Below are 11134 nucleotides of genomic sequence, written 5' to 3'. Positions count from 1 at the left end.
AGCCTGTGCTCCGCGGTGCTTGTTGGGGGGTGCCGGGCTGCGGGGGGCGGCCCCGTAAGCGGGGTTGTGTGCGTCCCCTGGCCTCGGCGGGCGGTTGGAGGGACCCCCTGTAATCAGGCGGGTACCCCTGGCCCCGGTCTTTCAGAGGCGTGGGGCCAGGAGTCATGGGGCCAGGCGCGTGCCCTCCCTGTCCTCGGGGCCGGGCTCGCGGCCCCTCGGGCGCCTCGGCTTTAGGCCGTGAGCTGGACTGCCTGACTGTAGAGTCTGCTTCCTGTTGCCTTGGGGGAAGGCCGAGCTCGGTGGCTCCCTGCGTGTGCACCGGCCTGTAAGCAGGCTGCGGGTCTGGGGGCCTTTGTGCTCCCTTCAGCTGGCAGCCTGCGTGGGGCGCCCGCCCCGTTAGTGGGGATGGCGCCGGACTTGGAGAGAAGGAGCCTGCTTAGGCCTTGGGGACCAGAGCCGCCCCGTAAGTCGGGGCCAGTGCTCTGGGGTCCCGGGCACTTTGCAGTCCAGGCAGCGGCTTGAGCTCCCTGTAAGCAGGGGTGCAGCCTCTTGGCCGCTGCTCTGCGTGCCCAGCTTGGTTTGCCCAGAGGGCCCGGCTCCCAGCACGGCGTGGGACTGTGCCGGACGTCGCGATGGTGAGTCAAGCTGAACTTGGAGGCTTTTGGGCAGCTGGGGGGCTGTGTGGGTGGTGGCAGGAGGATCTCGCTGTGGGGCTGTTGGGTGGCATTCCCTTTGGGAGCTGAAGCTCCTCAGGCCTGATTGTGACCTCACCAACGTTTGCAGAAGCCGTGGGACGGCGAGGCAAGAGCCAGCTGGAGGAGCGGCGTCTTGGAGCTCAAGAGCGGAAGGGCGAGGCAAGAGCGAGCTTGGAGGAGCGGCGTCTTCGAGCTCAGGAGTGGAACAGCAAGGTAAGAGCAGCAGCTTGGAACTGAAGTTGGAGGCTTGTGGGCAGCCCGGGGATCTGGGGGTGGCTGCTTGAGGTTGTCCCCGTGGAGCTGTGCGGTCGCGGTTCCCTTCAGGCGCCGGGTGTGGAGCTTCTGAGGCCTGAGCGTGTCATGGTCCATTGGCAGAAGCCGTGGGACGACGAGGCAAGAGCGGCAGCGTCTTGGAGCTCAAGCGTGGAACGGCGAGGCAAGAGCGAGCTTGGAGCTGAAGAGGGGCCCTCTGGGCAAAGGGCTTTTCCAGGCCAGGGCACCTTCAGGGTGCCGCGGCTGGCTTTGCGCTGGGCGACCTCCCTGTGTGCAGGGCTGGGTCTTTGCTGTGGTTGGCCTTTTGCCCTTGTGCTCCTTTGGCTGCGCGGAGAGAGGGGCAACCCTGTAAGGAGGGTGAGAGCCCCTGTCTCCGCAGCTGAAACAGAGGAGAAACAGAGCTCTCCCGGCCCCCAGCCCAGCTACCCTGTAAGCAGGGCAGGGCTTTTCCCCAGCCCCGGCAGCTTTCTGCCTGCTGCCGGCCCCTGGCCGGCGTGACCCCCTGTACTCGGGGCGCGTCACAGCCCGTGTCCCTGTGCCAGCCCTGAAGCGCCTCAGGGCCTCGCGGCCCCTGTGGCCTCCTTGGAGTGCAGGGGCAGGTCTGATGCTTTCCTCTCCCGCTCAGCATTAGCAATGGCTCCCTAGAGCAGGTTGGCTGCACGGAACTTGCTCCCACTTGTGGGACTGTCTCCCCGTCCCCTGTCTTGCCCTTAGTTGGTGTGAGTGAGGAAGTGTGCTTGTGCTTTAGCCCCCCGCTTTAGAAATAGAGCAGCGTAGCTTAGACTTTCCCAGGTGGGAGAGAGGAGCTCTGTGCAGCCACAGGCGGGTGGCCAAAATGCACGGGTGGAGAAAGTGTCCGGCCTTGGCCCTGCTTTCTGAGGAGGGCGCGAAGCCGCTTAGCGGCAGCGGGGGCACCGTGACCCGCCTGTAGCCAGGGCCTGGGTCGCGCCGGTGAGCTGCCGGCGCGCCGGCCCTGTACTCGGGGCAGGTGTCGGGACCTTGCAGCGCCCTTTTGTCCCCAGGAGCAGCCCCACCCGGGTCCCTGTAAGCAGGGCTGGGGAGGCTCCTTTAGCCAGGTGACAGGAAGCAGCGCTCCCGGGCCCTTGCCAGGGGTCAGGTTGAAGAAGTGCTGTGCCGCAGGGCGCGCTCCCGCCTTTGGCGCTGCTTTGGGCCGGTGCCACCTCCCTGGCGGCCTTGTTGAGGAGGCTCCCGGGGCTCCTGCAGGCGGCTGTGCTGCCGTGCTGCGCTGCGGCCGGGCTCCGGCCTGCCCCTAAGTGGGGCGCAGGCCGGAGCCTGTGCTCCGCGGTGCTTGTTGGGGGGTGCCGGGCTGCGGGGGGCGGCCCCGTAAGCGGGGTTGTGTGCGTCCCCTGGCCTCGGCGGGCGGTTGGAGGGACCCCCTGTAATCAGGCGGGTACCCCTGGCCCCGGTCTTTCAGAGGCGTGGGGCCAGGAGTCATGGGGCCAGGCGCGTGCCCTCCCTGTCCTCGGGGCCGGGCTCGCGGCCCCTCGGGCGCCTCGGCTTTAGGCCGTGAGCTGGACTGCCTGACTGTAGAGTCTGCTTCCTGTTGCCTTGGGGGAAGGCCGAGCTCGGTGGCTCCCTGCGTGTGCACCGGCCTGTAAGCAGGCTGCGGGTCTGGGGGCCTTTGTGCTCCCTTCAGCTGGCAGCCTGCGTGGGGCGCCCGCCCCGTTAGTGGGGATGGCGCCGGACTTGGAGAGAAGGAGCCTGCTTAGGCCTTGGGGACCAGAGCCGCCCCGTAAGTCGGGGCCAGTGCTCTGGGGTCCCGGGCACTTTGCAGTCCAGGCAGCGGCTTGAGCTCCCTGTAAGCAGGGGTGCAGCCTCTTGGCCGCTGCTCTGCGTGCCCAGCTTGGTTTGCCCAGAGGGCCCGGCTCCCAGCACGGCGTGGGACTGTGCCGGACGTCGCGATGGTGAGTCAAGCTGAACTTGGAGGCTTTTGGGCAGCTGGGGGGCTGTGTGGGTGGTGGCAGGAGGATCTCGCTGTGGGGCTGTTGGGTGGCATTCCCTTTGGGAGCTGAAGCTCCTCAGGCCTGATTGTGACCTCACCAACGTTTGCAGAAGCCGTGGGACGGCGAGGCAAGAGCCAGCTGGAGGAGCGGCGTCTTGGAGCTCAAGAGCGGAAGGGCGAGGCAAGAGCGAGCTTGGAGGAGCGGCGTCTTCGAGCTCAGGAGTGGAACAGCAAGGTAAGAGCAGCAGCTTGGAACTGAAGTTGGAGGCTTGTGGGCAGCCCGGGGATCTGGGGGTGGCTGCTTGAGGTTGTCCCCGTGGAGCTGTGCGGTCGCGGTTCCCTTCAGGCGCCGGGTGTGGAGCTTCTGAGGCCTGAGCGTGTCATGGTCCATTGGCAGAAGCCGTGGGACGACGAGGCAAGAGCGGCAGCGTCTTGGAGCTCAAGCGTGGAACGGCGAGGCAAGAGCGAGCTTGGAGCTGAAGAGGGGCCCTCTGGGCAAAGGGCTTTTCCAGGCCAGGGCACCTTCAGGGTGCCGCGGCTGGCTTTGCGCTGGGCGACCTCCCTGTGTGCAGGGCTGGGTCTTTGCTGTGGTTGGCCTTTTGCCCTTGTGCTCCTTTGGCTGCGCGGAGAGAGGGGCAACCCTGTAAGGAGGGTGAGAGCCCCTGTCTCCGCAGCTGAAACAGAGGAGAAACAGAGCTCTCCCGGCCCCCAGCCCAGCTACCCTGTAAGCAGGGCAGGGCTTTTCCCCAGCCCCGGCAGCTTTCTGCCTGCTGCCGGCCCCTGGCCGGCGTGACCCCCTGTACTCGGGGCGCGTCACAGCCCGTGTCCCTGTGCCAGCCCTGAAGCGCCTCAGGGCCTCGCGGCCCCTGTGGCCTCCTTGGAGTGCAGGGGCAGGTCTGATGCTTTCCTCTCCCGCTCAGCATTAGCAATGGCTCCCTAGAGCAGGTTGGCTGCACGGAACTTGCTCCCACTTGTGGGACTGTCTCCCCGTCCCCTGTCTTGCCCTTAGTTGGTGTGAGTGAGGAAGTGTGCTTGTGCTTTAGCCCCCCGCTTTAGAAATAGAGCAGCGTAGCTTAGACTTTCCCAGGTGGGAGAGAGGAGCTCTGTGCAGCCACAGGCGGGTGGCCAAAATGCACGGGTGGAGAAAGTGTCCGGCCTTGGCCCTGCTTTCTGAGGAGGGCGCGAAGCCGCTTAGCGGCAGCGGGGGCACCGTGACCCGCCTGTAGCCAGGGCCTGGGTCGCGCCGGTGAGCTGCCGGCGCGCCGGCCCTGTACTCGGGGCAGGTGTCGGGACCTTGCAGCGCCCTTTTGTCCCCAGGAGCAGCCCCACCCGGGTCCCTGTAAGCAGGGCTGGGGAGGCTCCTTTAGCCAGGTGACAGGAAGCAGCGCTCCCGGGCCCTTGCCAGGGGTCAGGTTGAAGAAGTGCTGTGCCGCAGGGCGCGCTCCCGCCTTTGGCGCTGCTTTGGGCCGGTGCCACCTCCCTGGCGGCCTTGTTGAGGAGGCTCCCGGGGCTCCTGCAGGCGGCTGTGCTGCCGTGCTGCGCTGCGGCCGGGCTCCGGCCTGCCCCTAAGTGGGGCGCAGGCCGGAGCCTGTGCTCCGCGGTGCTTGTTGGGGGGTGCCGGGCTGCGGGGGGCGGCCCCGTAAGCGGGGTTGTGTGCGTCCCCTGGCCTCGGCGGGCGGTTGGAGGGACCCCCTGTAATCAGGCGGGTACCCCTGGCCCCGGTCTTTCAGAGGCGTGGGGCCAGGAGTCATGGGGCCAGGCGCGTGCCCTCCCTGTCCTCGGGGCCGGGCTCGCGGCCCCTCGGGCGCCTCGGCTTTAGGCCGTGAGCTGGACTGCCTGACTGTAGAGTCTGCTTCCTGTTGCCTTGGGGGAAGGCCGAGCTCGGTGGCTCCCTGCGTGTGCACCGGCCTGTAAGCAGGCTGCGGGTCTGGGGGCCTTTGTGCTCCCTTCAGCTGGCAGCCTGCGTGGGGCGCCCGCCCCGTTAGTGGGGATGGCGCCGGACTTGGAGAGAAGGAGCCTGCTTAGGCCTTGGGGACCAGAGCCGCCCCGTAAGTCGGGGCCAGTGCTCTGGGGTCCCGGGCACTTTGCAGTCCAGGCAGCGGCTTGAGCTCCCTGTAAGCAGGGGTGCAGCCTCTTGGCCGCTGCTCTGCGTGCCCAGCTTGGTTTGCCCAGAGGGCCCGGCTCCCAGCACGGCGTGGGACTGTGCCGGACGTCGCGATGGTGAGTCAAGCTGAACTTGGAGGCTTTTGGGCAGCTGGGGGGCTGTGTGGGTGGTGGCAGGAGGATCTCGCTGTGGGGCTGTTGGGTGGCATTCCCTTTGGGAGCTGAAGCTCCTCAGGCCTGATTGTGACCTCATCAACGTTTGCAGAAGCCGTGGGACGGCGAGGCAAGAGCCAGCTGGAGGAGCGGCGTCTTGGAGCTCAAGAGCGGAAGGGCGAGGCAAGAGCGAGCTTGGAGGAGCGGCGTCTTCGAGCTCAGGAGTGGAACAGCAAGGTAAGAGCAGCAGCTTGGAACTGAAGTTGGAGGCTTGTGGGCAGCCCGGGGATCTGGGGGTGGCTGCTTGAGGTTGTCCCCGTGGAGCTGTGCGGTCGCGGTTCCCTTCAGGCGCCGGGTGTGGAGCTTCTGAGGCCTGAGCGTGTCATGGTCCATTGGCAGAAGCCGTGGGACGACGAGGCAAGAGCGGCAGCGTCTTGGAGCTCAAGCGTGGAACGGCGAGGCAAGAGCGAGCTTGGAGCTGAAGAGGGGCCCTCTGGGCAAAGGGCTTTTCCAGGCCAGGGCACCTTCAGGGTGCCGCGGCTGGCTTTGCGCTGGGCGACCTCCCTGTGTGCAGGGCTGGGTCTTTGCTGTGGTTGGCCTTTTGCCCTTGTGCTCCTTTGGCTGCGCGGAGAGAGGGGCAACCCTGTAAGGAGGGTGAGAGCCCCTGTCTCCGCAGCTGAAACAGAGGAGAAACAGAGCTCTCCCGGCCCCCAGCCCAGCTACCCTGTAAGCAGGGCAGGGCTTTTCCCCAGCCCCGGCAGCTTTCTGCCTGCTGCCGGCCCCTGGCCGGCGTGACCCCCTGTACTCGGGGCGCGTCACAGCCCGTGTCCCTGTGCCAGCCCTGAAGCGCCTCAGGGCCTCGCGGCCCCTGTGGCCTCCTTGGAGTGCAGGGGCAGGTCTGATGCTTTCCTCTCCCGCTCAGCATTAGCAATGGCTCCCTAGAGCAGGTTGGCTGCACGGAACTTGCTCCCACTTGTGGGACTGTCTCCCCGTCCCCTGTCTTGCCCTTAGTTGGTGTGAGTGAGGAAGTGTGCTTGTGCTTTAGCCCCCCGCTTTAGAAATAGAGCAGCGTAGCTTAGACTTTCCCAGGTGGGAGAGAGGAGCTCTGTGCAGCCACAGGCGGGTGGCCAAAATGCACGGGTGGAGAAAGTGTCCGGCCTTGGCCCTGCTTTCTGAGGAGGGCGCGAAGCCGCTTAGCGGCAGCGGGGGCACCGTGACCCGCCTGTAGCCAGGGCCTGGGTCGTGCCGGTGAGCTGCCGGCGCGCCGGCCCTGTACTCGGGGCAGGTGTCGGGACCTTGCAGCGCCCTTTTGTCCCCAGGAGCAGCCCCACCCGGGTCCCTGTAAGCAGGGCTGGGGAGGCTCCTTTAGCCAGGTGACAGGAAGCAGCGCTCCCGGGCCCTTGCCAGGGGTCAGGTTGAAGAAGTGCTGTGCCGCAGGGCGCGCTCCCGCCTTTGGCGCTGCTTTGGGCCGGTGCCACCTCCCTGGCGGCCTTGTTGAGGAGGCTCCCGGGGCTCCTGCAGGCGGCTGTGCTGCCGTGCTGCGCTGCGGCCGGGCTCCGGCCTGCCCCTAAGTGGGGCGCAGGCCGGAGCCTGTGCTCCGCGGTGCTTGTTGGGGGGTGCCGGGCTGCGGGGGGCGGCCCCGTAAGCGGGGTTGTGTGCGTCCCCTGGCCTCGGCGGGCGGTTGGAGGGACCCCCTGTAATCAGGCGGGTACCCCTGGCCCCGGTCTTTCAGAGGCGTGGGGCCAGGAGTCATGGGGCCAGGCGCGTGCCCTCCCTGTCCTCGGGGCCGGGCTCGCGGCCCCTCGGGCGCCTCGGCTTTAGGCCGTGAGCTGGACTGCCTGACTGTAGAGTCTGCTTCCTGTTGCCTTGGGGGAAGGCCGAGCTCGGTGGCTCCCTGCGTGTGCACCGGCCTGTAAGCAGGCTGCGGGTCTGGGGGCCTTTGTGCTCCCTTCAGCTGGCAGCCTGCGTGGGGCGCCCGCCCCGTTAGTGGGGATGGCGCCGGACTTGGAGAGAAGGAGCCTGCTTAGGCCTTGGGGACCAGAGCCGCCCCGTAAGTCGGGGCCAGTGCTCTGGGGTCCCGGGCACTTTGCAGTCCAGGCAGCGGCTTGAGCTCCCTGTAAGCAGGGGTGCAGCCTCTTGGCCGCTGCTCTGCGTGCCCAGCTTGGTTTGCCCAGAGGGCCCGGCTCCCAGCACGGCGTGGGACTGTGCCGGACGTCGCGATGGTGAGTCAAGCTGAACTTGGAGGCTTTTGGGCAGCTGGGGGGCTGTGTGGGTGGTGGCAGGAGGATCTCGCTGTGGGGCTGTTGGGTGGCATTCCCTTTGGGAGCTGAAGCTCCTCAGGCCTGATTGTGACCTCACCAACGTTTGCAGAAGCCGTGGGACGGCGAGGCAAGAGCCAGCTGGAGGAGCGGCGTCTTGGAGCTCAAGAGCGGAAGGGCGAGGCAAGAGCGAGCTTGGAGGAGCGGCGTCTTCGAGCTCAGGAGTGGAACAGCAAGGTAAGAGCAGCAGCTTGGAACTGAAGTTGGAGGCTTGTGGGCAGCCCGGGGATCTGGGGGTGGCTGCTTGAGGTTGTCCCCGTGGAGCTGTGCGGTCGCGGTTCCCTTCAGGCGCCGGGTGTGGAGCTTCTGAGGCCTGAGCGTGTCATGGTCCATTGGCAGAAGCCGTGGGACGACGAGGCAAGAGCGGCAGCGTCTTGGAGCTCAAGCGTGGAACGGCGAGGCAAGAGCGAGCTTGGAGCTGAAGAGGGGCCCTCTGGGCAAAGGGCTTTTCCAGGCCAGGGCACCTTCAGGGTGCCGCGGCTGGCTTTGCGCTGGGCGACCTCCCTGTGTGCAGGGCTGGGTCTTTGCTGTGGTTGGCCTTTTGCCCTTGTGCTCCTTTGGCTGCGCGGAGAGAGGGGCAACCCTGTAAGGAGGGTGAGAGCCCCTGTCTCCGCAGCTGAAACAGAGGAGAAACAGAGCTCTCCCGGCCCCCAGCCCAGCTACCCTGTAAGCAGGGCAGGGCTTTTCCCCAGCCCCGGCAGCTTTCTGCCTGCTGCCGGCCCCTGGCCGGCGTGACCCCCTGTACTCGGGGCGCGTCACAGCCCGTGTCCCTGTGCCAGCCCTGAAGCGCCTCAGGGCCTCGCGGCCCCTGTGGCCTCCTTGGAGTGCAGGGGCAGGTCTGATGCTTTCCTCTCCCGCTCAGCATTAGCAATGGCTCCCTAGAGCAGGTTGGCTGCACGGAACTTGCTCCCACTTGTGGGACTGTCTCCCCGTCCCCTGTCTTGCCCTTAGTTGGTGTGAGTGAGGAAGTGTGCTTGTGCTTTAGCCCCCCCCTTTAGAAATAGAGCAGCGTAGCTTAGACTTTCCCAGGTGGGAGAGAGGAGCTCTGTGCAGCCACAGGCGGGTGGCCAAAATGCACGGGTGGAGAAAGTGTCCGGCCTTGGCCCTGCTTTCTGAGGAGGGCGCGAAGCCGCTTAGCGGCAGCGGGGGCACCGTGACCCGCCTGTAGCCAGGGCCTGGCTCGTGCCGGTGAGCTGCCGGCGCGCCGGCCCTGTACTCGGGGCAGGTGTCGGGACCTTGCAGCGCCCTTTTGTCCCCAGGAGCAGCCCCACCCGGGTCCCTGTAAGCAGGGCTGGGGAGGCTCCTTTAGCCAGGTGACAGGAAGCAGCGCTCCCGGGCCCTTGCCAGGGGTCAGGTTGAAGAAGTGCTGTGCCGCAGGGCGCGCTCCCGCCTTTGGCGCTGCTTTGGGCCGGTGCCACCTCCCTGGCGGCCTTGTTGAGGAGGCTCCCGGGGCTCCTGCAGGCGGCTGTGCTGCCGTGCTGCGCTGCGGCCGGGCTCCGGCCTGCCCCTAAGTGGGGCGCAGGCCGGAGCCTGTGCTCCGCGGTGCTTGTTGGGGGGTGCCGGGCTGCGGGGGGCGGCCCCGTAAGCGGGGTTGTGTGCGTCCCCTGGCCTCGGCGGGCGGTTGGAGGGACCCCCTGTAATCAGGCGGGTACCCCTGGCCCCGGTCTTTCAGAGGCGTGGGGCCAGGAGTCATGGGGCCAGGCGCGTGCCCTCCCTGTCCTCGGGGCCGGGCTCGCGGCCCCTCGGGCGCCTCGGCTTTAGGCCGTGAGCTGGACTGCCTGACTGTAGAGTCTGCTTCCTGTTGCCTTGGGGGAAGGCCGAGCTCGGTGGCTCCCTGCGTGTGCACCGGCCTGTAAGCAGGCTGCGGGTCTGGGGGCCTTTGTGCTCCCTTCAGCTGGCAGCCTGCGTGGGGCGCCCGCCCCGTTAGTGGGGATGGCGCCGGACTTGGAGAGAAGGAGCCTGCTTAGGCCTTGGGGACCAGAGCCGCCCCGTAAGTCGGGGCCAGTGCTCTGGGGTCCCGGGCACTTTGCAGTCCAGGCAGCGGCTTGAGCTCCCTGTAAGCAGGGGTGCAGCCTCTTGGCCGCTGCTCTGCGTGCCCAGCTTGGTTTGCCCAGAGGGCCCGGCTCCCAGCACGGCGTGGGACTGTGCCGGACGTCGCGATGGTGAGTCAAGCTGAACTTGGAGGCTTTTGGGCAGCTGGGGGGCTGTGTGGGTGGTGGCAGGAGGATCTCGCTGTGGGGCTGTTGGGTGGCATTCCCTTTGGGAGCTGAAGCTCCTCAGGCCTGATTGTGACCTCGTCCATTGGTAGAAGCCATGGGAGAACAACTTACATATGCAAAAGTGATTTTATTTTCATTTTTAGCTTTCTGAAGCACACTGTGATTATAACTGGCAAAGTGTAAGTAGAATTTTTCAGAAATATTTACGGTAAAATGGATGTTTTTGTTTTCATTGTTCTTCTTGTGTGGGGCCTGGAGCTTATGTCAGATTCTAACACTCTCACAAATAGAAAGAAGAATTGTCTAACGTGATTGTGTTTTCTGCTGTTAATATTCGAGGATCATTCCGGCCTTTCCAGTCACCGTTTTGAGTTTTCGAAGGATACCTTTATGGGCAGGTGAGAAGATATCATTGCCGACAGGATATGTACAGCATTTTCCAGTTTCTAAATATACATTTGAAGCCCCAAAGTCCAGTTTGTAATTGCAGAGCGAGGAAGTTTCTGGCAGTTCAAACTTAATGGGAGCTGAAAATTTTTCATGTTTTCTTTTATTTTATCTTCCATCCATACAGCAGCTTCTTCTTTCGCATGATTAATTCGGAGAAATTTCACCATCACTTTTTCTCATTGATTTCTCTTTTCTTGTGGGGTCAATTTCCTGTGTTTCATTTATGCAGGAGACTCTCCTCCTCCTGCTTGTGTTTCTCATCCTATTACAAATGCTCGGTTGAAAATTCAGTTGATTTTTTTCCAAAAAGTCGAATTCTGAAAGGTGAAGGTCTGAGTCCCCAAATACAGGCACTGAGACTGCCTTGAGGTCTCCTCCTCTTGCTGGTGAGGTGCCCTAACTGCCAAAGAGAATAGAAGATGGGGACTAGAGACACTGGAAAAGCAAATGCAGTGGGGTTTTAGGTTGGGTCAAAGTGAAGCTGTTTAAAGGCAGGCACAAGTGCACTCTGCTGCAAATAAAATAAGTCTTCCCCCTCCCTTCCCCTCTCTCCCTTTTCAGATAACTTTCCTTTCTTTTTGGATACTCTGTTTGGAAGGGTACCGCACTGTATGAAGACTTTTTCTTTTTTAATACAGAAGTACTCTGATAATATTTCAAACCTGGATCATTTAAGTGAGAAACAAGGTAAGCCCCATTCCTTCCAACAATGCATTTCTTTGTGCCTAAATTAAAACTGCTAAACCTAAATACCTGTGGTTTTTGTCATCTTTGGAATCATATATTCGTTTTGGTGCACATAGCATCAGTGCTGCATTATTTGAAGCTGGTTTTCACATCTATGAGTGCATAGTAAGTTTTCCATGTCACACTTAGAGTAGAACACAGTGGAAAAACAAGATGGCTTCTTAACATTTGGTGTGTCAGGGACTTGGAAGATTTCACTTGGAATAGGTACAG

The 11134-nt window shown here is 63.9% G+C and overlaps 2 protein-coding genes and 1 long non-coding RNA gene across 3 annotated transcripts; all 3 read left to right on the top strand.

Annotated features, from left to right (window-relative positions):
* The first annotated feature begins 2663 nt into the window (after positions 1-2663).
* LOC128786845 (uncharacterized) lies at positions 2664-6890 on the top strand. The gene is made up of 5 exons (XM_053940513.1): positions 2664-2721; positions 3042-3166; positions 4917-5151; positions 5300-5424; positions 5587-6890. The coding sequence occupies exons 1-5, from the start codon at positions 2664-2666 to the stop codon at positions 5980-5982; spliced, it is 939 nt and encodes a 312-aa protein (XP_053796488.1). The 3' UTR covers positions 5983-6890.
* Positions 6891-6938: 48 nt separating this feature from the next.
* Positions 6939-8678, top strand: LOC128786844 (uncharacterized). The gene is made up of 4 exons (XM_053940512.1): positions 6939-7031; positions 7175-7409; positions 7558-7682; positions 7845-8678. Exons 1-4 carry the CDS (start codon positions 6939-6941, stop codon positions 8238-8240), a joined length of 849 nt encoding a protein of 282 aa, XP_053796487.1. The 3' UTR covers positions 8241-8678.
* A 9-nt stretch (positions 8679-8687) lies between these two features.
* Positions 8688-10909, top strand: LOC128786622 (uncharacterized). Its single transcript, XR_008430373.1, has 3 exons — positions 8688-9667; positions 10064-10122; positions 10736-10909. It is a non-coding gene; the product is annotated as an uncharacterized LOC128786622 (long non-coding RNA).
* Positions 10910-11134: the final 225 nt, after the last annotated feature.

This window comes from Vidua chalybeata, chromosome 4 (genome assembly GCF_026979565.1).
Source record: "Vidua chalybeata isolate OUT-0048 chromosome 4, bVidCha1 merged haplotype, whole genome shotgun sequence".
Classification (NCBI taxonomy): domain Eukaryota; kingdom Metazoa; phylum Chordata; class Aves; order Passeriformes; family Viduidae; genus Vidua; species Vidua chalybeata.
Note: the sequence above shows the minus strand (reverse complement) of the source record. Positions and strands in the feature narration are given on the sequence as shown.